The 27,697-nt window shown below is 40.3% G+C and overlaps 1 protein-coding gene across 5 annotated transcripts in view; it reads right to left on the bottom strand.

The window, feature by feature from the left end:
- The window catches only part of LOC144678938 (sodium bicarbonate cotransporter 3-like), a 233,759-nt gene that overhangs the window by 56,919 nt on the left and 149,143 nt on the right, over positions 1-27,697 (bottom strand). For all 5 annotated transcript variants that reach the window (XM_078539052.1, XM_078539048.1, XM_078539049.1 and 2 more), the window contains 3 exons: positions 27,259-27,392; positions 23,387-23,632; positions 4,506-4,611 (listed from right to left, as the gene is read on the bottom strand). In XM_078539052.1, coding sequence (XP_078395178.1) covers positions 4,506-4,611; positions 23,387-23,632; positions 27,259-27,392 — 486 coding nt within the window. The remainder of the gene's footprint in view (positions 1-4,505; positions 4,612-23,386; positions 23,633-27,258; positions 27,393-27,697) is intronic.

Below are 27,697 nucleotides of genomic sequence, written 5' to 3'. Positions count from 1 at the left end.
TTGAATGGGCAGAAAAGTGGCAAATGGAATTCAATCCAGAAAAGTGTGAGGTAATGCATTTGGGGAGGGCAAAAGCAAGGGAATACTCAATAAATGGGAGGATATCGAGAGGGATTAAGGAAGTGAGAGACCTTGGAGTGCTTGTCCACAGGTCCCTGAAGGTGGCAGGACAGGCAGATAAAGTGGTAAAGAAAGCATAAGGAATGCTTGCCTTTATTGGATGATGTATTGAATACAAAAGCAGGGATGTAATGACGGAACTGTATAAAATGCTGGTTAGGCCACAGCTGGAATTTTGTGTACAGTTCTGGTCACCACATTAGGATGATGATAGAAAAGGACGATAGGCAATCCAGAGTAAAAATAATTAACTGGACAAGAGCCGGCTTCAATGGGGCAAGAACAGAGCTGGGCTAGATAGACTGGAACGAAAGGTTGGCAAGAAAAGCTGTGGCTGAACAATGGGCTACCTTCAAAAAGGAATTGGTTCGGGCACAGTCAACATATATTCCATTGAAAGGGAAAGGTAGGACAAACAAATCCAGAGCCCCCTGGATGAAAAAGAAGATTGCAATTAAGATAAAGAAGAAAAAGTGTGCTTATGACAGGTGTCAGATAGAAAATACAATTGAGAACCAAGAGGAATACAGAAGGTTCAGAGAAGTCAAGAGGGATTATGAGAAAAGACTGGCAGTCAACATAAAGGGGAATCCCAAACTCTTCTATAGGCATATAAATAATAAAAGGGTGGTAAAAGGAGGAGTAGGGCCGATTAGGGACCTAAAAGGGAATTTACTTATGGACGATGGGGCCATCTTTGAGGTATTAAATGAATACTTCGCATCCGTTTTGACCAAGGAGATAGATGCTACCCAGGCCATGGTGACAGATAAGGAAACTCTGTCATTAGAAGGGTTCAAAATTGATAAGGAGGAAGTGTTGAATAGACTGTCGGTACTTAAAGTTGACGGGACCGTATAAGATGCGTCCAAGGATATTGAAGGAAGTGAGAGTAGAAATTGTTGGGGCACTGGCCATAATCTTTTAGTCTTCCCCAGACTCAGGGGTGGTGCCCGGGGAGAATTGTAAACAGTACGCCCTTGTTCAAAAAAAGGTCGTAAGGATAAGTCCAGCAATTACAGGCCAGTCAATTTAACTTCAGAGGTGGGCAAGATTCTAGAAATAATTATTCGGGGTAGAATTAGTAGTCACATGGAAAAATATGGTTGATAAGGAAGAGCCAGCATGGATTTCTAAAAGGGAAATTGCGTTTAACTAACTTGGAGTTTTTTGAAAAGGTAACAGAAAAAGTCAATGAAGGTAATGCTGTTGATGTGGTATACATGGACTTTGAAAAGGCAATGGACACAGTGCCACACAACCGACTTGAGAAAAGTTACTACCCATGGAATAAAAGGGGCAGTACCAATGTGGATACAAAACTGGCTGAAAAATAGGAAGCAGAGAGTAATGGCCAAAGGATATTTTTCAGGCTGGAGGAAGGTTTGTAGTGGAGTTCCCCAGGGATCGGTATTGGGGCCCTTGCTTATCCTGATACGTATTAATGATCTAGATCTTGGTGTGCAGAGGGCAATTTCAAAGTTTGCGGATGATATGAAGCTTGGGAGTGTTGTGAACTGCGAGGAGGAGGAAATGGAACTTCAAGAGGAAATAGACAAGTTGGTGGAGTGGGCAGATAGGTAGCAGATGAAGTTCAATGCTGAGAAGTGTATGAGGTGATGCATTTTGGTAAGAAGAACATGGACAATATAAAATAAGGGGTGAAATTTTGAAGGGGGTGCAATTTTGAAGGGGGTGCAGGAGCAGAAAGACTTGGGCATATATGTGCGAAGCTCATTGAAGGTGGCAAGACAGGCCGGGAGAGCAATTAATAACGCATATAGTATCCTGGACTTTATTAGTGGGGCATAGAGTACAAGAGCAGGGAGGTTACTCTGAATTTATATAAGACACTCATTAGACCTCAGCTGGAATATTGTGTACAGTTCTGGGCACATTATAAGATGTATGTGAACACACTGGAGAGAGTGCAGAAGAGGTTTACAAGAATTGTTCCAGGGATGAGAAACTTCAGCTATGAGGATAGATTGGAGAGGTTGGGACTGTTCTCCCTGGAGAGATAGTGGCTGAGGGGAGATTTGATAGAGATGTTCAAAATCATGAGGGGGCTGGACAGAGTTGATAGGGAGAAGCTGTTCCCATTCATGAAAGAATCAAGAATGAGAGGGCACAGATTTAAAATGACTTGCAAAATAAGCAAGTGTGACGTGACAAAAAACTTTTTCACACAACGAGTGGTTCGGGACTGGAATGCACTGTCTGGAAATGTGGTGGAGGCAGGTTCAATCAAGGCATTCCGCAGGACATTAGATGATTATTTGAATAGAAACAATGTGCAAGGGTACGGGGAAAAGGCAGAGCAATGGCACAAACTCCTAAAGCTCATTTGGAGACCTGGTGCAGACATGATAGGCCGAATGGCCTCCTTCTGTGCCATTAAGATTCTGTGATACAGGAAGAACAAAATTGTAATGGAGAAACTACAGAGAAGATTTACAAGAATGCTGCCAGGGCTTGAAAATTGCAGCTATGAGGAAAAATTGGATAGGCCACGGTTGTATTCCTTAGAACAGAGGGGTGGCCTAATTGAGGTGTACATAATTATGATGAGCCTAGATGGGGTAGACGGTAAAGGCTTGTTTCCTCTAGCTGAGGGGTCAATTACCATGGGGCATAGATTTAAGATGATTGGTAGAAGGATTAGAGGGGACATGAGGAAAAACTTTTTCACGCAGAGGGCGGTGGGCGTCTGAAATCCACTGCCTAAATCGGCGGTTGAGGCTGAAACACAACTCATTTAAAAAGTACTTGGATCTGCATCTGAAGTGCTGTAACTTGCAAGGCGATGAAGCAGGTGCTGGAAAGTGGGATTAAAATGAGCGGCTAGTTTCTTTTTCATCTTTTTCTGACTGGCACAGACATGATGGTCTGAATGGTCTCTTTCTGCACTGTAACTTTTCTATGGTTCTTTGGAATCACCTCTTCAATACCTATCTGGACACCATGTCACTGAAGAGGATTAGACATTTTGTATCAAATGCTAAGTGGAATCAGGCCAACAAAAACCAAAAAAGGGGGGCAGGAGGGAAGAAACACACGCCAGTAAGACTATAGAAAGTCTTCCCTAAATTGGATCAACCGTGTCATCAGTGCAGCCAGTGTGCTACTGCAACATATAGCCATGAAACATTGGTAACTCTTGGCATTGAGGCACCAAACTAACAAATTGCTTCTTAGCATATTTTTATACAAGTAAACACAATTGGAAAGCCGGGGGCTACTGAGCACCAAAGCCGACACCCATGAGATGAAGCAATTACTCTGAAGTGATTCAGTGAATCTGGTTAAGGCACTTGCCTTGGCCAAAGCCTAGGACTGTGCCAGTGTGTCAACTGAAAAGTAAAGGTATCCTCAGCCACATGTCCATTACCAGTTTTGGTTGAAGCCAGTCCAGAGATGCAATTCTGAACTGTTATTGATGCTGAAGATAGTCATTTGACTCCACAGACTCGCAAACTTCTCTTCAAACAAGCCACTGCAAAATAGGAATCAACTGGTGCATCTATCAAGAGACACTTGATGAAACATCCTTAATTACTACTTTACATCCACTTTGGGATAAAGTGACTTCTCATGTTGACTTTTCATGAATAACCCCTGCAAGCCATAGTCAGAACAGTACCATGGCACTATGTGGTTTTTTTTTGTATCATCAAATAACAACCACAAATATAGAAAGAAAAGAAATGATGACACGTAAATTAGCCCAAGAGCCCTAGCGGACCCTCCAAAAACATTGTTAAAATTTAGGACCAGGCATAAGATCAAGATTTTTTTTAAAGGGACAACGCCCCAGGTAATTTCCACGGTCTATACCTGTTCCAATTGAATGGCACAATGTCCAAATTATGAGAAAATTGAAAAAATAGAAACATTCATCATGCTGTGAGATAGGAATTCATCTGCATTAGGTGGGCAGAAAAATTGGATCTTTACTCTACCTGCACTATACCTCACTAAGGATTACATAACCAGATGATGGATGTCTAGAACAGAATAAAAGCAAACAATTTCACAGCAGTGAAATTCTTTTTACTAGGAGCAAAATGTATATTTTGAGAAATTACAAATACAGTAATAGATAACAGAGGTCTGAAAATTCAAAGATATCACATATTGAATCAAAATTAACTTTAAAAACAGTACTGGAATGACTGAACTACAAACCGCTCACTCCTTCCATGTGCTCAACCAAATTGACGCCACAGTTTATACGATAAGGTTGCTAGCGAAGCACACTCAAACACAGATTTAACTTTCCTTATTCTGTACAAGGTGGTTAATGAGCTCTATTTACTGATATATGAATAGTTGGAACATTAATGTATATGTTGAGGTTTACCTTGTTGAAACACAATACTCACTGAAACTGAGAGATTCCTCCATGAAATATTATCTGCAGATTTATTTTCTCGATACCAGATATCAAGAGTTTTATTGGAAGGGTTAGATGGCTCAACACAGGCACACCTAAGAAAATATTTTTACCCAATGAAAAACATACATTTTTTTAAAAACATTACTAAAAGTAAATGGAAATCACAAATTGTTTATTTCCGACTAACTAATTTTATCCATGATTGGTCCTTGGATTGTAAAGCAAAAGGTAAACCAACCTCAGTAACTCCCCAATACTTATTATTTATTTAAGTCCTGGGCATACAAAGAGAAAAAGTGTCCACTTTATCTATTCAGGGCTTCAACTGATATGTTATCCATTATCACTGCAAATATAATTCTGCAGAATCTATCATACACGAACATTGTTGTATTAAAAATGAACTCTGACTGATCAACCAAAATCTCCTCATCAAAAGGATAGTGAATTCTTTTAAAGTTTACCATCTGTCCAAGACATCTATTTTCCCCAGTTGTAATGTAATGTATTAAGTTTGAAACAGTAAAATTATATACTGTATGGAGAGACGTAACCCGATTTAAACATAATTCACAATATGGTGTCTCTTTTTAGATATGTTAATTAATACTAGCTGGGTGACACAAACCGTTTTCATATTTCGGAGAAGTGGAGGGCAGTTGTCTTCACTTGTACAGACATAAAAATGAACCAGGATAGTCTGCATAATAACAAACACACTTGCATTTTTAAGCCCTCATAATCTCATGGCTTCTCAAAATGCTTCACAAGCAATGCACTATTTTTGAGAGGTAGTCATTGTTAACACAAACAATTTGTGCATAGCAAGGCCTCACAAAACAGTAACAAGATAAATGACCAGATAATCAGCCTTAATGATATTGTTTGAGATAAATATTAGCCAAGACACAGCGAGAACATCCCCCTATCTCCTTCTAATAAAGCTATGGTATATTTTTGGTCTATGAGAGAGCAAGTGGACAGAAACTCACTAGTAAGATGAATTGGATGAATTCCAAGAAGTTGTAATGCTCACTAACATTACTATCATTATTACATTATGTAAACTATTAAAAAAAAATCAATGCAATAACTATTTATACTTCTGGCTTGTAGCTACTAAATGAGTTTAAAAGGACAAAGTAGCATTTGTGGTAGATGTGCACGATGAACAGCATTATCCTTCAGAAAATAACACAGGCCAAGAAAGAATGATACATCTGATGTCTTGTTTTCCATCTAGGGGTACAAGTCACAGTGAGTTCGCTCTTTTTTAAAGCTGGTAGTGACAAAAACCCTACTACAACAAATGCAGCATCCTTGTTCAAGAAAGGATAATAAGGACGTTCCTAGTAACTACAGGCCGATCAGTTTAACATCAGTAGTAAAGTTTTAGAAACAACAATCACAGAAAAATAATTAACAGGCACCTGAAGGGATTTGAATTAATTAAGGAAAAGCCAGCTCGGATTTGAAAAAGAGGCAGATCATGCTTGGCTAATCGAATTGAATTTTTTTCGAAGTAACAGTGAATGATGAAAGAAATGTAACAGTTGTTGTCTTTATGGATTTTAAGAAAGTGTTTCACAAGGTGCGACATAAAAGGCCAAGTAACAAAATTTAGGCCCATGGAATAGGAGGGTCAATGTCAGTTTGGATAAAAAGTTGACATAAAAACTGAAAACAATGAGTTGTGGTAAATAGTTGTTTTTCAGGCTGGGGGGTGGTAGGCAATGGTGTTCCCCAACACTATCGGGATCAATGCTATGAGCATTGCTTTCTTGGTATGTGTAAATGACTTGGATATTGGAGTAGAGTAAAATTTCAAAATTTGCTGATGATACCAAACTTGGGAGGCATGGCAAACAGTGAGGATGATACCAATTGACTCCAACAGGATACAGGTAATCTAGCAGAATGGGCAGACAAGTGGCAGATGGAATTTAATGTAGAGAAATGAGAGGTGATGCATTTTGACAGAACAGATAGGAAGAGGCAATACATAATTAATAGCAATTTTAATGAGTGTACAGGGACAGAGAAACCTGGGGGTTCATGTGCACAGATCTTTGAAGTGGCAGGAGATATTGAGAAAGTAGTTAGCAAAGCATGAGGAATCTTGGAATCGAGTACAAAAGCACAGAAGTTATGCTGAACGTTTATAAAGCTCTGGCTAGGCCACAACGAGAATACTGTGTCCAGTTCTAGTCACCACACTTTAGGTAGGTTGTAAGGGTCCTTGAGGGGTTGCAGAGGAGATATACCAGAATGGTTCCAGGGATGAGGAATTTTGGCTACTAGATTAGGTTGGAGAAGCTGGGGTTGTTCTCCTTGGAGTAAAGGGTGTTGAGGCAAGATCCGACAGAGGGATACAAAATTGAAAAAGCTGTTCCCGTTAGCTGATTGTAAAAGGATTAGGGTACACAGGTTAAGATTTGGGCAAGAGATGCAGATGAAATACAAGGAAGAACCTTTTTACACAGTGAGTGGTAACAACCTGGAACTCGCTGCCTACGAGGGTGGTGGAAGTGGAGATGAACAATGATTTCAAAATTTCCTGCACTTAAGGGAAATAAACTCTCAGGGCTACAGGGAATGGGACTGACTGGATTTCCCCACTGATAGCTGGCATAGGCTTGATGGGCCAAATGGTCTCCAATGCTGTAAAGCTCTGGCATATACCATTTTATCATGCCAAAATCTCTCAAAAGTATTTGGGGCATCATACTGTATGAACAGAGGTTCCCAATTAAATATTGGGATGACTGAAGCCAATATCTTCAGTTCTCCCCGACAACCTCATGGACTCTGTCCCTTTCGTCCTCTGAGGTTGAAACAGACTGTTTTAACCTTGGTGTCATAACTGAACCCAGGATGAACTTCTGACCACATACCTATGCCATCACCAAGATGTCTATTTTCATATCTACAGCATCGCTCAAATCCAGCCCTCGCAGCATAAATGCTCCTGAAACCTGCTTCCATGCCTTTGCTCCCTCTCGATTTGACCACTCCAAAGTGCTCCTGGCTGGCCTACAACCAAGTCCCGTTCATCCTTTACCCTTGCTCGCTAACCCTACATTGGCTTCCAGTTAAGCAACAATTTCAAAATTCGCATCCTTTTTCCCAAATTCCTCCATGGCTCAGCCCCTCCCCATCTCTGCAATCTCCTCCAGCCCCACAAACATCGGAGATATCTGCATTCCTTAACTCCAGCTTCATGAGCATCCCAGATTTTAATAACTCCACCATTACTGATGATACCTTCAGCTGCCAAGGTTTAAGCTCTCAAATTCTTTTCCTAAACCCATTACCTCACTTTATTCCTTTAAGACATTACCTTAAAACCTACCTCATGGACTGAGGTTTTGTTTATTTGCAACAACATTTGTTTTTAACATCTCAAGGATGTTGCTAGCAAATTTTGCTTTATAACGCTCCCATGAAGCACCTTTGGTCATTTTATTACGTTAAGGTGCTATATAAATACAAGCTTTTACTATTGTAGAACAAGGCAACATAGGTCCCCCAGTGCAAACTTTGCAACGACTACATAACCAGCACCACACATTGTCCAGCTCAACCACCAACTCAGGCACAGAGTGCGGACCTGAAGGGAGATAGGAGCAGCAGCAGCGGCGCATATATCCGTGAAGGAAATATCAAAGACGACTTCGCAGGACAGCAGGAAGGTGGTTAGTTTGAGCATTACCATGGTCTTTTTTTCCCCCTAAATTAGGGCAGTGAGTTGGAATTTTAAAAAACTTATTGGACCACTAAGTTTCAAGTTTGACAAATTTTAAGTTTAAGTATTAGGCTTAAGTCAAAGTAGGTCTTAAGTTTATTTCTGGTAACTTTAGATGGCAGCCTAATAGATGCATGACAGGATATCTCAGTGCACAAGCTGTGCCATGTAGGAACTCCAGGATGGTTCTTATATCCTGAATGACCACATATGCAGGATGTGTCATGAACTGAAAGGGCCCAAGCTCTGGGTTTCAGAATTTGAAAAACAGCTGGTGTCATTGTTGTGAATACACTTGACTAAGAGCTACGTTGGCAGCACATTTCTAGAGATAGTCATCCTGCAAATTAAAAGTATGCAGCCTGAAGGAAATCAGTTGACTGCCCATAGAGTCAAGGAAGTCCAAGCAGAGAGTGCAGAAGTCCCAGGGAAATCTCTCTCTCCAACCAGCATTCAGTTTTGAATGGTAAAGGCAATGATTCCTCTGGGGAACACAGCCTACAAGTCTACAGTACCACAGATGGCACAGATATACAGCAGGTGGTCGTGGTGAAGGAAGGGGAGGCGATGATGGGGGTGGGAAGGTCATGAAAGCAAATTGTGATAGAATATTCAAGTCAGGGGAATAGGTAAGCATTTCTACAGCTACATTCATGACTCCAGGATGAGATGTTTCCTCCTCAGTGTCACGGCCAAGGATATTACTGAACAGCTGCAAATTTAGGGGGGGTTGGTGGTGGTGAACAGTCAGAGGTCATGGTCCATATTGGCACCAATGACGATAGGTAGAAAGAGGGAGGAGGTCCTACAGGCAGATTTTAGGAACTCAGGAAATAAATTAGTAATTAGAGCCTCAGTGAATAATCTCTGGATTACCCCCTGTGCCCTGGTGAGTAAAGGAATAGGAGGGTAGCATGGATGAATGCATGGCTGGAGAGTTGGTGCATGAGAGATAACTTTAGATTCCTGGGCTGGTGAGACTTGTACAAGCTGGACAGATTGCGCCTTAAATCAACAAGGCAGGGACCAATATCATAGCAGGAAGTGTTTAAGCAAGCTTGGCAGGAGGATAGGAATTTGAGCATAGATTCAGGAAGGAAAGGAACAAAGCTGGAAATACCAGGCAGAAAACTAGCAAGTGTGTATGAAATGCCAAGAAAGCAAGGCTAGAACAAGACAAAAGAGCTGTTCAGTGATTAGTGGTATGTACTCCAATGCAAGGAAATTAGTGAATAAAGCAAATGAACAGAGGGAGATCAGATCAGATACTTGGAAGTAGATCATAGCTATTGCTGAAACTGGCTCAAGGAAAGGAATGGCAGTTCAATATTCCTGGTCACAGGAATTTGAGTTCAAAATACACTATGAATCTCCAAATAGTCGTGGAAAAATAGGAGAAAAAAATATGTAGGCAAATTGCTAAGAAGTGCAAAAACAATAGGGCAATAATAGTAGGGCACTTCAATTATCCTAACATTAACTAGGATAAAATCATCAAAGGAATAGAGGGTGCAGAATCCTTAAAATGCATTTCAGGGAACCTTTTTAGCCAGTACGTAGCAAGCTCACCAAGAGAAAAGGCTGTTCTGGACTTGATTTTAGAAAATGAAATTGGGCAGGTGTGAGGGGTACCAGTGGGAGAGTGCTTTGCTGTTAGTGATCTTGAGCAGTTAGATTTAGCGTAGCTATAGAAATGGACCAAGAAAGACTGAGGTTAAAAGTTGTAAATCGGAGAAAAGCCAATTTTATTAAGCTATGATATCGTTGGCAAAACTGGACTGGAATTAGCCACTTACAGCTAAGTCAGTGTCAGAAAAGGTGGCGGTATTCAAGGGGGAGGCAGTGAGGGGGCAGAATAACATTCCACAAAGAAAAAGGGTGGTGTTTCCAAATCAAGCCCCATGGATGTCAAAAAGCATAGAGTAAGGTATCACAATAAAGGGAAACCTATCTCAAATACTGAGAGCTCAATACTTGGTTCAAACATGGACAAAAGAGCTGAATTCCTGAGATGAGGTGAGAATGATTGCCCGATATCAAGGCCACATTTGACAAGAGTGTGGCATCATGGAGCCTTAGCAAAACTGGAGTCAATGGGAATCAGGGGGAAAGCTCTCCGCTGGCTGAAGTCATATCGAACACAAAAGAAGATGTGGTTGCTGGAGGTCAGTCATCTCAGCCCCAGAACATCACTGCAGGAGTTCCTCAGGGTAGTGTCCTCGGCCCAACCATCTTCAGCTGCTTCATCTTTGACCTTCCTTCCACCATAAGGTCAGAAGTGGGGATGTTCACTGATGATTGTACAACGTTCAGCACCATTTGCGGCTCCTCAGATACTGATGCAGTCCATGTCCAAATGCAGCAGGATCTGGACAATATCCAGGCTTGGGCTGACAAGTGGCAAGTAACATTCATGCCACACAAGTGCCAGGCAATGACCATCTCCAACAAGAGAAAATCTAACCATCAGCCCATGACATTCAATGGCATTACCATCACTGAATCCCCCACTAAGATCCTGGGGCTTACCAATTCAGTTTCTGGTCAATGGACTAGCCATTTAAATACTGTGGCTACAAGCGCAGATCAGAAGCTAGGAATCCTGCGGCGCGTAACCCACCTCCTGACTCCCCAAAGCCTGTCCACCATCCATAAGGCACAAGTCAGGAGTGTGATGGAATACACTCCACTTGCCTGGATGAGTGCAGCTCCAACAACACTCAAATCTGGACACCAATAAGTCAAAGCAGCCAGCTTGGTTGGCACCCCATCCACCACCTTCAACATTCACTACCTCCACCACCAACGCAGTGGCAGCAGTGTGTACCATTTTAAAAATGCACTGCAGAAACGCAACAAGGCTCCTTAGGCAGCACCTTCCAAACCCACAACCACTACCATCTAGAAGGACAAGGGCAACAGATAGATCGGAACACCACCACCTGGGAGTTCCCCTCCAAGCCACTCACCCACCCTGACTTGGAAACATATTACTGTTCCTTCGTTGTCGCTGGGTCAAAATCCTGGAACTTCCTCCCTAACAGCACGATGGGTATACCAACACCACAGGGACTGCAGTGGTTCAAGAAGGCAGCTCACCATCATCTTCTCAATGGCAACTAGGAATGGGTAATAAATGCTAGCCAGCCAACAAAGCCCACAGCCTGTGAATGACTAAAAAAAAACCTCACCATTTAGTTAATATGCTTCTCTTTTATTCTTCCTGCCAAAATGGACAATTTCACATTTTCCCACACTATACTCCATTTGCAGATCTTTTCACTTTACCTATCTATATCTTTTTGGAGCCTCCTTATGTCCTCTTCACAACTTACTTTCCTAGCAATCTTTGTGTCATCAGCAAATTTGGCAACCATTCCATTATCCAAGTCATTTACACAATTGTAAACAGCTGAGATCCCAGCACTGATCCCTGTGGCACACCACTCATTACATCTTGCCAATCTGAAAAAGACCCAATTATGTCTACTCTCTGCTTCCTGTTAGCCAGCCAATCTTCTATCCATGACAATATGTTACCCCCTATACTTATATTTTCCGCAATAACCTTTGGTGTGGCACTTTATCAAATGCCTTCTGGAAATCTAAGTACAGTACATCCACCGGTTCTACTTAATCCACAGCACACGTTACTTCCTCAAAGAACTCCAATAAGTTGGTTAAACACAATTTCCCTCACACAAAGGTAATGGCATATGGAGGAATAAGGCAAGGGCATAGTTCTTAATAAATAATTTGTGGTAGCTTCACAAAGAGGGCGACGATTCAGATATTGTGATCAAGGAGGAGGAGTGTGAAATATTGGGTGGTATGAACATAATGAGAAAGGAACTATGTGGGTAAAATATTGGAAAAAATTCCTAGAGTGTAAATCAGCACTTAGAGAGACACAGATTAATTAACAGTCAGGATGGATTTGTTATGGAAGGTCATGTCTGACTAGCTTGATTGAATTTTCTGAGGTCGCAAGGAGGGGTGATGGGGGTTGTGTTTGATGTAGTCACATGGATTTAGTAAGGTCTTTGACCAGGTCCCACATGCAGACTGGTCACATAAATTAAAAGCTCGTGGGTTCCAGAGGAAAGTGAATTTGGATCCAAAACTGGGTCAGTAGTTGGAAGCAATGGGTAATGTTGTGTGACTGGAAGGCTGTCTCTAGTGAGGTTCCACAGAATTGCATCCCTTCCCATTTGTAGTATATCCATTATTTTGACTTAAATGTAGGGAGCATGATAAAGAAGTTTGCATGTGATACAAAAAATGGCTGTGTGGAAGAAAGCTGAGGACCACAGGAGGATATCAATGAACTAGACAGGTGGACAGGGAAGTGTGAGGGAATGCATTTTGGGAGGATGAAGGAAGGGAATGCACAATAAATGGTAAAATACAGAGAAGATGTAGAGAAACAGAGGGAGCTCTAAGTGCTTGCCACAGATCTCTGAAGGTAGCAGAACAGCTCAGCTCGGAGACATGCCCATGTAATCCAATTCCCATAGGGGGATAAATGCAAATAAAAACCCATTGAGGTTAGGTGGCAGTAATAACATCTTTTCACAGTATCTCACTGAAAAAGGGCAGCAGTTGGCTGAAAGACAGGAACAAAAGAGCTCCTGCTGTGGGAAAGCAAATTTTTGTGTTAATGGTCAAGCAGGGTGCTTCTAAGAGTTTGGTTTCTGTTCAAAAGGGGAACAGAACAGACAGAACTCTTGAAGATTCAAGGAATGGAGAGTCACCAAGGTGTACCTTGCTGGTGATAATTGTATCCTGATTGTAACGATTGCCGAAGGACACTGGAAGTTTCAACTGGCGTGGCGGGGAGAAGTGAACCACTACTAAAGAGCTTAGGAGAGACTGTGGGACTGTTTCTATAAAGCTACATATCTGCCAGAAGCATGGCACACAGTGAAAGGGTTTCTTAAGGCGTATTTTGGTTGCATTAGTTAATGCAAAGTACCATTCTTTTAGTTTGATGTATTAGTTGCCTTTTAATCAATGTTTGATCTATGTCGACTTTGTCACAGTAAAGTCTTAAAAAGTGAAATCTTATCTACCCGTTTATTTCTGTTGGCCATTTGGAAAATTCATCTCTCTTACAAACTTTTTGGTCTCTATGGGAATTGTAACAAATTGGGGTTCCAGTCGGATGTAAAACAGGTGGACTGGAATTTTCCAGAGTTTAAACAAATATATTTAAACAGATATGATTTGGCCAGGGTGGGTTGGGAATGGCTACTTTTAGGTAAATCTGCGTCAGAGCACTGGGACTCATTCAAGAAGGAAATAGGGGAGAGGGCCAACAAATTCCAATAAAGATAAAGGGTGGGACCAACAAATCCAGGGAATCCTGGATGTCAAGGGATTATACAAGGTTGGATAAAGAGAAAAGGGGAGGCTTATGGCAAATACCAAGGGCTCAAAACAGCAGAAGTCCTAGAGAAGTATAGAATGGCGGGGGGGGGGGGGGGAGAGAGAGAGAGAGAGAGAGAGAGAGAGAGAGAGAGTTAAAAAGGAAAGCGAAAAGGGGGCATGAAAAAACATTGGCAGGTAAAATAAAGGAAAATCCAAAGTTATTTTACAAGTACTTTAAGAGTAAGAGGATAACTAGGAAAGAGTAGGGCCCATTAAGGACCATAGTGGTAACTTGTGTGTGGAGCCGGAAGACATCGATAGGGTTCTAAATTAATACTTTGTGTCGGTGTTCACAAGTGAGAGGGATGACGTTGGTATGGAAATCAGGCAGAATGGCAGAGATATAATTAAAGAAATTAGCATAGAAAGGGAGGAAGTTAAGTGGTCTGGCAGGCTTAAAAGTGGATAAATCTCTGGGCCTGGATGAAATGTACCCCAGGTTGTTAAGTGAGGCAAGGGAGGAGATAGCAGAGGCACGGCAATAATTTTCAATACCTCCCTGGCCACAGGAGAGATGCCAGAGGACTGGAGGACAGCTAATGTGGTACCGTTATTCAAGAAAGGAGGAAGGGTTAAACCAGGGAGCTACAGGCCAGTCAGTCTAACCTCAGTGGTGGGGAAACTATAGGAAGCGATTCTGAGGGACAGGATTAATCTACACTTGGAGAGGCAGTGATAAACCAAGGACAGTCAGCATGGTTTTATTAAGGGGAGGTCATGTCTGACCAATTTGATTGAATTTTTTGAAGAGGTGACCAGGTGTGTAGATGAGGGCAATGCATTTGATGTAGTCTACTTGGACTTCAGCAAGGCTTTTGATAAGGTCCCGCATGGGAGACTGATAATGAAGGTAAGAGCCCATGGGATCCAAGACAATTTGGCAAATTGGATCCAGAATTGGCTGAATGGCAGGAAGCTGAGGGTGATGATCGAGGGGTGTTTTTATGACTGGATGCCTGTGTCCAGTGGGGTTCCACAGGGATCGGTGTTGGGTCCCTTGCTGTTTGTGGAATATATAAAACGATTTAGACTTGAATGTAGGAGGGTTGATCAGTAAGTTTGCGGATGACACGAAAATTGGTGGGGTGGTAAATGGTGAGGAGGATAACCTTAGGTTACAGGAGGATATAGACAGGCTGGTCAGATGGGCTGATCAGTGGCAAATGGAATTTAATCTGGATAAGTGTGAGGTGATGCACTTGGGCAGGACAAACAAGGCACCGGAATACACGATGAATGGTAGGACCCTGGGAAGTACCGAGGATCAGAGGGACCTTGGTGTGCATGTCCACCGGTCCAAGGTAGCAGGGCAGGTAGATAAGGTGGTTAAGAAGGCATACGGAATACTTGCCTTTATTAGCCGAGGCATAGAATATAAGAGCAGGGAGGTTATGCTGGAACTGTATAAAGCGCTGGTTAGGCCACAACTGGAGTATTGCATGCAGTTCTGGAATCTGCATTATAGGAAGGATGTGACTGCACTAGAGAGAGTGCAGAGGAGATTTACCAGGGTGTTGCCTGGGCTGGAGAGTTTTAGTTATGAGGAGAGATTGGATAGACTGGGGTTATTTTACCTGAAGCAGAGGAGATTGAGGAGGGACATGATTGAGGTGTATAAAATTATGAGGGACATAGATAGGGTAGACAAGAAGGAACTTTCCCCCTTGGTGGAGGGATCAATAACCAGGGGGCATAGATTTAAGGTAAGGGGCAGGAGGTTTAGAGGGGATGTGAGGAAGAATTTTTTCACCCAGGGGGTGGTGGGAATCTGGAACTCACTGCCTGAAAGGGTGGTAGAGGCAGAAACCCTCATAACATTTAAGAAGTATTTGGATGCGCACTTGCGATGTCGTGGCGTACAAGGCTATGGGCCTAGTGCTGGAAAATGGGATTAGAATAGTTAGGTGCTTGTTTGACTGGCGCAGACTCGATGGGCCGAAGGGCTTTTTTTTGTGCTGTAGACATCTATGACTCAAACATGATTTTACATTTACTTTCATTGTATTCAGTGCAAAGTCAACATAGCCAATTCTATTGCTCAGGTGTTTTTGGAAAAATAGGTCTGTCTGTTACAGTCATGCAAAAGTTAACAAAGGTTAATTTGAAGGCTATGGAAGAGGAATTGGGGACTGACTTGAAAGTATGGGCTTAAAAGGCAGAGATTGTTGAAGCATACAAGACCCTAAAAGGACTTTTCAGGGTGGATTCAGAAAGAATGTTTCCCCTTGTGAGAGACTAGAAATAGGGGGCACAGTTTAAAAATATGGGGAGATGGCAGGTGATTACGAGTTGTCTCACCAACATTGTTAGTAACAGGGCCGTGTTTGGCAATGCACAGAGAAACTAGAGATAAGAAATAAGATAAGAAATTTGATGATAGTGGGAGGAAATATCCAGCATGAAGAAACTCACCAAGCCTCCTTAGGCAGCACCTTCCAAAACCACGACCACTACCATTTAGAAGGGCAAGGGCAGCAGATACATGGGAACACCACCACCAGCAAATTCCCCTCCAAGCAACTTACCATCCTGACTTAGAAATATATTGTCGTTCCTTCACTGTTGCTGGTTCAAAATCCTGGAACTCCTTCCCTAACTGCACTGAGGGTGCATCGACACCACATGGACTGCAGCAGTTCAAGGCGGCAGCTCACCACCACCACCTTCTCAAGGGCAATTCAAGATGGGCAATAAATGCTGGCCCAGCCAGTGACACCCACATCCTATGAATGAATTAAAAAAACAGACACTCCTAAAAGTGAGAGGCAGAGTCCGGAGGGTAAGTTTGATTCAAGGAGGCCAACATGATATCTTTGTCATTAAGAAAAAGATACACGAAGGCTGAATGTTGGAAATTAAAAAGACTGCAGCATCTATGTGGTTTTACAGTACTCCTCCAGAAAATACTGCCCCAGTGTGTAAGGCTTATAATAAGTAGGGAAGATCTCTTCCTGAAGATCTCAGGAAATTGTAGAAGCTGTTTGAAGTTGAAGTCTTTAACTTTTGTCTGGTGAGGTGGGAAAGACAATTGTTATTGTAGGAGATACAGGATCAGCATAGTCACTCTGAATTCTCCCCAGAAAGTTTGCTAAATAAAAATGTATGATATGGATATTGATAGAAAATGTTTTCCCGTTCATTTGTAAGAGTTAATTTAAAACGTGATTTAATTACCAGTCCTGAAATTGCTGATGTTCATAATTTGCCTATTGGTGATATGGATTTCTTAGTAGGAAATGACATTGCTGGGGATAAGGTTTCAAGAAAGCCTGTTGAGCCTGCTGAAACTGAAATTGTAAAGCCATCTGAATTAAAAAATGCAGGAAAAGTATGAGCCAGGTATAGAAAAGTAGATAACAGTACTGAAAGCTAATGATAAAACAAAGGGAAAGAATGCTTTGAAAGAGAGTGGAAAAGCCGAATCCACTGTCGTCATTTTAGAACTACAAGGAAGGATATGTGTTCTTGAATGTAAATTTAAACTTCAAAATGATAAAGGGGTATTTATTGCAAGAAAAGAATTAAACAAAACTCAACACTGTGGGAGGGCAAAAAGCAAGAAGATATGAAGAGAATTAATGGGCTGAAAAGGAACATCAGACTCTGAACTGAACATTGAAATAACCTTAAAGTTCTCAAAGCAGTTAGAGGGCTTCACTCAACAGAAAGATGACGACTTGCACAAAAGGACGCAGTGTTAAACCTGTGTCTCATAGAAAATAAATCAAAAAGGTTAAACCGTGAAAAACTTAAAGTGATCCTGAATTTAAACAGGTTGAGGTGAATTCAATTGTCCTTCATAGCAAATAAGATTTTTGATTGCTTGAAACTTTTTTCAAAGGCTTGGAAATTAAAAAATACAGGGATGGTAGGAAACGGAGATCAGGTGTTAGAACCCTGAACGGAGTGGTTCAGACTGTTTAAAAAATGTAAACCCTGATGACAATTTGGTGTCTGGCTTTGAAGAATAACAAAAGAAATTGCTGAAGCCAGAGGTTAATAAGCGACATGACAAAGGATTTCTCTTTAAACTCGAATGCACAGCTGCCAGTATCCAGAAGCTGGATGATTTGCCAGCAATGTTGTTTTAGGCAAAGTTAACAAGATCAAACAAGTCGTAAAACCTTTGGGCTCATCACAAATAATGTCCCAGGTCCAAACTGTGCACAATCCAAAACAGATTTTAAAAAGCAACGCGAAGAATGCAAAACCAAGTTACAATCTTTTAATCAAGAATCTGGAACAGCAGTACAGACTATGCAAAATGAGAAAAAGAGATCTTCTGCACAGATTGAAAGCAAGTGAATCAACTAACAGTAAAATAAACTCTTTTAGCAAGAAAGTTGGGACTCTTAAGAACTCATGCAAGCTGGACTTTAAATCCTAATTGTCAAATGCAGTTGGCTGTTACAGGTTAAACCTTATATTGTCAACAATGAATGTTTCGTAGCAAAATGTGACAAAACGGGAAAGAATGCTACCTGTACCTGTGATTAATGAGTTACTTGTAAGATGTTTACAAAGTTGTAATTTTTCATCCTTTGATAATGTTATGGAATAAATCGTTACCAAGGTAACTTTTTTTATTTTTAGTGGGGAGCTGTCATGAATGCTGAACATTACAAAACTTATGTTTTGAAACATAATTTTAACTCAAATTCCGGATAAAAACCTCAGCTTGGAGATATGCCCATATGATCTGGTTGCCATGAGGAGAGAAGGGCAAATAGAAATCCAGTGAAGTGGGGTGGCAGTTTCAATACCTTTTCACAGAATCTCAGAAAAAAAGTCAGCCGCTGGTTGAGAGTCAAGAACAAAGGAACTACTGTTGTGGGAAAGCAAGGTGAACTTTTTTTTGTTAATAACCAACCAGAATGTTTGAGTTTGGTTCTGTTCAAAAGAAAGGGAACAAAACAGACTGAGCGCTTGAAAATTTAAGGAACGGACAGTTGCCTAGGTGTGCATTGTTGGTGATAATCATATCCAGGAAACTAGGGCTGAGCGGAACGATTGTTGAAGGACACTGAAAGTTTCAACCTGGCGTGGTGGGAAAAAGTGAACCTCCACTTGAAGGTTGAGTGATTGTGGGGCTGTTCCTATAATGCTACATATCTGCCAGAAGTGTAGGACACAGTGAAAGGGTTTTGTAAACATACTTTGGTTGTATTAGTTAATGCAAAAGTACATTTTCTTTAGCTGGATATATTCGTTGTCTTTTAATTAATGTTTGATCTATGTTAATTTTAGTTTGTTACAGCAGAAGTCTGAAAAAGTGAAATCGTGTTCATCATTTTATTCTCTGTTGTTTGGGAAATGAATCTCTTCTAAAATATTCTCAGTCTCTATGGAGATAGTAATCAAGTATATTAAAAAGGTAGAGAATAATTATTTTCAGAATAAGAGGTAAGCCATGTAGGACTGAGATGAGGAGGAATTTCTTCACTCAGGGGGTGGTGAATCTTCGGAATTCTCTACCCCAGCAGGCTGTGGAGGCTGAGTCATTGAGTATGTTCAAGACAGGGGTCAATAGATTTCTAGATACTAATGACATCAAAGAATATGGTAACAGTGCAGGAAAACGGCATTGAGGTAGATCAGCCATGATCTAGTTGAATGGCAGAGCAGGTTTGAAGGGTTGAATGGCCTATTCCCATGTTCCTAAATTAAATGTTGGTTCTTTAGAGGATGAAACTGGGGGATTAGTAATGGGAAACAAGGAAGAGAGACTCTGAACAAGTGTATTCTTTTATTTGTCTTCATGGTAGAAGACACAAAAAGCATCCCAATAATAGTAAAAGATGAAGGGGTAAAAGGGGGGGAGGGTCGTAGAACTTAGAACATTGATCTTATTGAAACCCAATAAAATTGAGGGGGTTTGATAGGGCAGATGCTGAAAGGATGTTACCCACCCTGAGGTAATCTAGAACCAGGATAATGGGTCTCCCATTTAAGATGAAGAAAGGGAGGAGTTTCTTCTCAGAATTGTTAATGTTTGGAATTCTCTACCCAGAGAGCAGTATAAGCAGACAAATTGAATATATTCAAGACTGAGTTGGTCAGAATTTTGACATACAAGGGAGTCAAGAGTTATGAAGGACAGGCAGGCAGGTTTACGCCACGATCAGCTCAGCTCTTACTGAATGGCAGAGCAGGCATGATGGGCCAAATAGCTTTTCTCCTGTATCTATTTCCTATGTTCTTCTGTTCTTTCAGTACCAGCATATGATATATACTAGAACAAGGAATGAAACTTGATCCTCAATCCAATTATATGGCAAACATATAATGCACATTGTATACACATTAGAGTATTGTTAATAATCTTGCACTCATGTCTGAAATGGGTAAAACGAACAATCTGTCCTCCCACACACACACACAAAAGCAAATGGTTTACACAGATTGATGCTATGATCTTCAATCAAAGAAGAAAGCACCAATTTTGTAACTACTTTATTCAATAAAAATTAAGCAAAGAACTCCCAATATATCCTAAGACTGCTGGTTGAGGCTACTGGTTATTCATTCATGGGATGTGGGCGTCGCTGGCCAGGCCAGCATTTATTACCCATCCCTAGTCTAGTTCAGAGGGCATTTAAAGTCACATGTAGGCCAGACCAGGTAAGGTAAGGTAAATTTCCTTCCCTAAAGGACATTAGTGAACCAGGTGGGTTTTTACAACAAACAACAATGGTTTCATGGTCATCGTTAGATTTTTAATGAATTCAAATTCCACTATCTGCCGTGGCGGGATTCAAACCTGGGTATCTAGAGCATTATCCTGCGTCGCTAGATTACTAGTCCAGTGACAATGCCACTACACCATCGCCTCCCCTTGACAGTTCAGTGGAATACTGTTAGAATATTATACCGCGGCTTCACATGTTCCTTTAATGGAAGTCAAATTCTAAGCTCTCCAAAACAGCAAAATCACTTCCTTTGTACAGTGTCAATTTCAAGCACAGCAGGCATTTCAGTCCAATTCTTACATAAGGGAAGAGTTGCTTAAAAAAACAAATGCATTATAATTCACTAAGTATATTAATATATAGATGAGTAAATGTGTATTATTGTGCTACACAGACTAGGGAAGGGACTGGTTTCAATTCCTCACCTTTCCTGAAAAGGCATATTAACTAATATTAGAGATCTATAATCAGCAACCTTTGCTAGTAAGCATGTGGAAATCAGGTGAGGAATATGTCAACCTCCATGAGCCAAGTGACCAGAGTGCCAGCAGACAATGTGTTGCAACACAAAAATATGTAAGCAGGATTTGGGCGCACAATCCGAGCATCCCTCAAAACAAAAGACGGAACTTGAACCCTCAGTGAAATAAAAGTCCCTGCCCTGTGACATTTGATTCAAATCATTACTGGTACCATCATTTCTACCATCTATCAGAATCCAAATACTGATTACGAAATTGTGAATTAATAACAAGAAAGTTTAACTGTAAACTTAACCAATTGTAACTGTGCTAAGGTATATTTCCTACACTGGTTAGATTTTCCCCACTCTCTTTTATGTAAGATTATGTACAGGTCAAATTGAGGAAAACTAGCATTATGACATTTTTCCACCATTGTCATACATAATCATTACCAAGCAGAGGATGACTGATAGAAGTGATAGAGAGGCATTCTCTCCATATTAAGGTCAAACATGTACTTCATTCCTGACCCAAAAAACACCCTTGTGCTACATTTTAGTATCCTAGTTCTGCTCCAACATGTCTACTTCCCACATTAGTCTTTACGATTTCTGAATAATAAATTGTGGGCAATTCTGTGCTGCGATCCCATGGTCAACAGGAATTGGGTTGAAGTGGCAAAATCTCACTTGAAACTTGTTAAGCCATCTGAAAAAAATATATTCCGCTTACTTTCACCAGTCTAGGCCACCCTAGAAGGGAACAGAGTGTGACAACCTGTTCACCTACATTGTTTCAGCTTCAGTGAATAAATATCCATAATGGGGAGAAAGAAGGTAAACTTCAAGAATTAAGAAGCCATTAATGTAATGGATAAAATAGTATTTATGAATATTTATAAATACTAATTCAAATTAGAAGAGAGTTATATGCAAAATTACAACTATCTCCTAGCTCGATAAACAGTTAGAGACACTGTGGTGGTGTGGGAAAAAAATTGCTGGGTTACCTTTCATGGGGTAAATATGATAAAGCTAGATGTAATGATTGGTAACAGGGCCAGTTGTGTGCTCAAGTTTGGAGTCCTGATGAAATGACTAAGTATTTTGAGATGTGAACTCATCAGTATCAATCTGCATTGATTTAAAGGAAATGGGGGCTGTGTTTGAACAACATTATACGTTTGTTTGAAGCAACAAAGTAAATGAAGCCATGCAGTTAAGTGTGGCAGATATGCGCTTGCAAAAGAATTTTACAGCATATAAGATGATGAAGGCAAAGATAATGGTACATGAAATTGAAGGGAATGTGATCACATTGAGAACCAATGGTTGGTGAGCAGAAAGTAAAGGGTTCCGAGAGAAAGAGAGGTTCCCGGAACAGAGAAGTGTAGTGAATACTATTTCATGTCAAGGCCATACATTCACATACACACACATAATGACTATGTACATAGATGTGCATAGTGCGCATATGATGGGGTTGCAGGTTGGGCAAGAAGGGGACAGATGCAGTTCAATGTATTAAAAATAGGAATTCATACGTTTTGGAAAAAAATCAGGAAAGGAAATAGGCCTTAAATAGAGTAAAGGGACAGATGAACTTTGCTGTGAAAATAAATAAAGTAGATAAATAGATAAACTCACAAAATACAAACTGAGCCCTTAATTTTTATCTGGCGATACAAAAAGAAAAAGAGGTAATGCTGAATCTGTACAAAATATTGGAGTTCTGTGAGGTTTTGGGCACCCCATTAGAGATAGGATAACAAAATATTATAAAAAGCGGTGCACAATAAATTCATTAGAATGTTAGCAGCAATAAGGAACAATAGTCAGGAGGAGAGAGATATTAGGATTTTCTTGCTAGAGCTGAGGTGAAGAAGGGCTGAACTAAAACATTTTTTTTTAAATGTAGTTGACCAGCAAAACAGAAACACAAATTTATGATTGCAAGAAGAATTAAAAGGTCGAAAAAAAACTAAACACAAGAGGGTAGAATACACAAGTTATTCTTTCATACATTCTTGCAAAAGATATTTCAAAGGGTATGGGGATCAAGCAGAACAAGCAATTAAGCTAGGTGGCTAATATGAAAAACACCATTTAATTATTGTGTCAAATCACCCTTTCCTATACAGTGATATATGATCACATGTTCCTGAGACGCAAAGATTTAAATGGCTAATCTAACCTAATGACTAATCCATACTAATTTTCAACACTGAAATGATATTGAATGTAAAGGGTGCCAGGAGGTAATTGCAAGTTAGTAAATGGAAGACATACAAATGAGGTCAAATTGCAAAAGTGAAACTCAAGAGGTTTATGAAAACAACATATCAGGTTAGACATACGTGGCCAGGACATTCTAATGACTTGGTATGCAATATATCCTCAATAAAGGATTGATTGCAATGTTTAACGAACATGACAATGAAAGTTTAGTGACTAATATTATGTAGTTGAGTCATGAAAAATAATTCAATCTATATTACAAAAATTAACCACAGAAAAATTTGTTAATTGTTTCTGCTTACGAGTATTGGGTAAGTGTCTCCGGATTATTCTGCATATTAAATGGAAATTTCTCTCCCAAGGCGAAGAGCTTTTCCAATGCTTCATAAATGAATATAATGCAAATAAGAGCAGCAAAAGCCTCTTCTGTGAAGCGAGTTATGTAGCAAACCAGGCTACTCGCATCAGTGGCAACCAATGTTATGCAGAGCAATGCAGTCCACAGTCCAATGCTGGCTCGAAGTGAGAGATATGAAAGCTCATATTCCCTGTTGATGGAAGGAATATACATTTAAGTCACCTTTTCAGTAAGAAACTGTACATAACACACAAATAAATGAAATTCCAGAGGCCTGCTTCATATGGGAACATACAGTTCAATGTACTGGATTGGTTGGCTCCACATGCAACTTACTTGTCACCTTGGCTGTCAATGACGTGCTTCTGGACTACTACAATAGGTAGCAGCAGCTTTCTTCATCATTGATTGATCTTTTCTGATATTCAGCAGGCTAAGTGAAGCCCTTACAAAATGCTCACAAAGGATATTTGAACTGCCTTTTTTGCACCATTTAAGCCTAAGTTTTGTCCACACCCAAATCACTTTACTTTTGAACACCAATTACATTGAGGGAGACACCTAATTGTACGTTCCCTCGAACAAAACAGCTCTGGTGTCTGAAGGGTGCCTTGGATTTTTTTTTTCTAGAGACATATGCAATATAAGCTCAGGTGACTATGTGCCAGGGGTGGGGAAAATATGTTTTTATAAAATAAAATATTGACTACTAGAATGACTGTGTACCATTATTTGCTTGTGATGTACCCAAAAGGTTGGTACAGACATGTTGAATTTCCCTTGATGGAGCTGGTGGATTTCCTGCCTGCCTGATCATAAAATAAAGGATGTACCATATCATTCATTTAGCCATTTTCTGGTGAGGAACAACCTGAATCTAGCACCTGGCAGCCATAAATAGCTGACAAGAATTACACAGCGGTTTAAAATAATTTACATAAAAAACAAAGCATGATAGGACAACTAAAAGGCAACCTAATCAGGGTAAGGAACAGCATAAAAGTACTCAAAATGAAATTGAGAAATAATCAAGTAAAGTTTATCACGTCACCATATCAAGTAGGGCTGTCTAAGTCCAATGATTGCACTCATTAGGTAGAGACAACTACCAGGTTGGTTGTTGGAATTGATCTCTAAATGCCATTCATAAAACACCTAAGTGCATCTTCAGTGAGGGAGATAACTCTGGGATGCCAGTTAAATCCTAACTCTGTTCAGGTTTCAGACAGAGTATATTCCAGAATCAAAGAAACAGAACAAAGGAAGAGGTCAAGATGCTTCTGAATACACCATGGCACAGGCATAAGCCTCAATAGCAAAATCTTCAATAGCCAAGCTGTCAGAAATAAACCTGAGAAGTCTAGATCGAGTTCTTCACCAGATATCTGAGACAAGAGATCTACCAGAGGTGGGGATGAATGTCCAAGAATCACTATGGCCCCATCATGGCATCATGGTGTATATCCTGCTAGGGTATCAAAACACTAATTGTTTTTCTTTTGGATCTTCTTTGGGACTCCAGAACTTAATGAGAGTGGAGAAAGGTGTACAGAAACTTCTGCCACTTCTACTTGTCCAGTCACAATAGTGCCTCCTCTTCATGCAAAACTGAGAGCTATTGATTTTCTGCCAGAGCAAACAGATCTGCGAACATAATGAGGGCATTTATACCTGAGAATGAACTGTTGAACAGCAGGTCAGCGCGCTGCTCATCCTGGCCAAGGTTATACTTAAAGAAACGTCAAATGTTTATTCAAAAATGCTACATCAATGTCAATTCATTGGAGGCTGGCATTGCAGCAAGCAACAGCCTGTTTGACAAGAGAACATAACAAAGATGCAGACTAATTTTGCATTACAACTTAAACTTGAGCCCAAATAACCTCTCTGCTTGAAGGTCAAACCAGATTGCATGCTAAATTAGTTCCTGTTGGATCCACTGGCCTTGGTCCAGAATTTCCAAGTTTAGATACCCCAACTCCTCAGCTAAGTATCAGAAAAAAAATGTGCCAACAATGTAACCCTTCAAGAATATTATGACTCTGAAACTCTGCAAGGGTTCTTCTGGTCTTCCATTGCAACTCCAGTAGAATGCCAGGAAACAACGAAAATGGCAGGATACCAGGAGAAACGTTACTAAATTTTAGGGCCTATGTATCTGTGCTAACATCAAAGGGGGCATACATTTCCAGGAAATGCATGTGTGTTGTAACTATTCTATGGTTTTTATCCTACAAGAAGTTGAACTGAAGATGCCCAATGAATATGGTCTTGTAACTGAGACTACAGGGGGAGTGTTCTCCATCATGACAATGACAGATAGGTTTTGAGCAGCCACAGTAATGCAGCATTGCAGCTGAACAGAAAAAATCTTCAAGAAACAAGAATGGATAAGTCCAGTTTTGCTTTGAATATAACCAAGATTACTCTGAATTGCTGAAAAACTCAAGCTGGACAAATGCTTGATCTGTCTCTCACTAAGAAGCTTTAATGAGCAAAAATCTAAATCATAGAAAGTTGCTTCAATGACGTAGGTGAAAGCTGGCTCCTGAAACAGTCAGACATTTTGTAAGCACTCTTGGGAAGCACATCTACAAAACTGAACATTCTATGACATGGCCAAATGACAATGCGAAAATAGTATAAATTCATTAGCTGCTTGATCAATGGTCTGAATCGCGTGAGGCATAGTAACCAGCTTGAACTGCTAAACAAATTTATAAAATGTCCCAAGGTCTACCCTTTCTTCTCCCGATAATCAAAATTTCTTCATGTCACAGATGTAAAATTCACTCCCACAATGAATGACCAAAAGTTCTTAATGGCTACCACTGCCTAAAGACTGCATTCCGATAGGCAAACGTTGTACTGCATTTATTCTTAAATGTTGAGAATCTGGCTTCAAAATGGAACATATAGCCTGCAATAAAGATGGATCAGTATTTTTATGGTCCAAGGATTCATAGCAGTGCCCCTGCCTCTGTTTACAAAGAACTGAAAGGCTATTCGCTTAACATGCCCTTAGATGAGGAAACTGGTTACTATTGGGCAGAAAAGACAGATGAAGGACAATTTTGAAGATCTCTTGCTTACTTAAATTATAAACATTTTAATACTGGATTTTTGATGCTTGAAGCCACACCTGCAAGCTCCTCCAAGTTACACACCAGCCTAACTTGCAACTATATCACCATTCCTCCATGTCGCTGGATCAAATAATAGAGGAAGGAGAAAGAAGAATGGGCATATGTATACACAACAAGGAAAATTATGAGGGTGATGCCTGTTTATGCATCAAAGGGAATCTGCACTTTGCCTATTTTGGGGCCAGTTATTTTTAAAAGGAGAGAAAAATCACCAACTCATTCAAAGCATATGTGGTAGGTGAAATCTATTTTTCTTTCATTTCTAAAATTCATTATACTGGCAAGACCAAGTTAATGATGCAGCTTGCTCTTGAGATTTGCAAAGCAATTTTTTTTTGTTTCACCCAGCACATTCAAAGGAGTGCCAAATAATCTCAGCTCCCCTTCCTCTTCTTCCTCTATTTCAAGAGAATTCATTTATTTCTCATGCTTACCCCTTATTGAACTAAGAGAGAAATTCAACTTTGACAGTTACATAAACCAGCAATAGTGGATTGTTCACATGCTGTCTAATTTACGTTTCTATTGACATGCAGCTGATCTGCTACTGCACACTCGTGCCTTTTCTGAACTTGAATTTTATCCTCCTAGTTGCAGGATGCAATACACTTTACAGAACAGTATAACTTTCTCCTCAGAAGTAGCAACAAGAAAAGGGAAAAATTCTTACTTGCATAATTTGAATAATATTTTTTCGAACACCAATACAGGTCCTGTGCTTCCCAAAATTGTAAGCGGCTGTCCAGCAAATAAGGAATAGACAATTCCCGTCATTGAGGCTCCAAAGAGAGATTCTATTGCACTCTATAGGAAAAAGTAAACCAAAATTTTATTTTATGTAGTTTTTTTTTGTTATTTATTTCTAGCTTTGCAGTGGAAAGGGGGAGGAAGATTTTTTTTTAAAGATTGTTCCAATAACATCCTAATTGCGCCATGAATTGTGATGTAACTTACACTCAGTTTCAAAAAAATTACAATGGAGCTTTCTTGCTCAAAATTCTTTTGCAATATGAGTCTTCCATATAATCAAGATTCTCACTCCAATATTATTAGCAGACACTGATGCTCTTCTATACAATAGCACATGGAATTTTCAATGTGAGACGATG

The sequence above is a fragment of the Cetorhinus maximus genome, chromosome 3 (genome assembly GCF_964194155.1).
Source record: "Cetorhinus maximus chromosome 3, sCetMax3.hap1.1, whole genome shotgun sequence".
NCBI classification, from domain to species: Eukaryota; Metazoa; Chordata; class Chondrichthyes; order Lamniformes; family Cetorhinidae; genus Cetorhinus; species Cetorhinus maximus.
The sequence above is the reverse complement of the archived record's forward strand: the minus strand, read 5'-3'. Positions and strand labels throughout refer to the sequence as shown.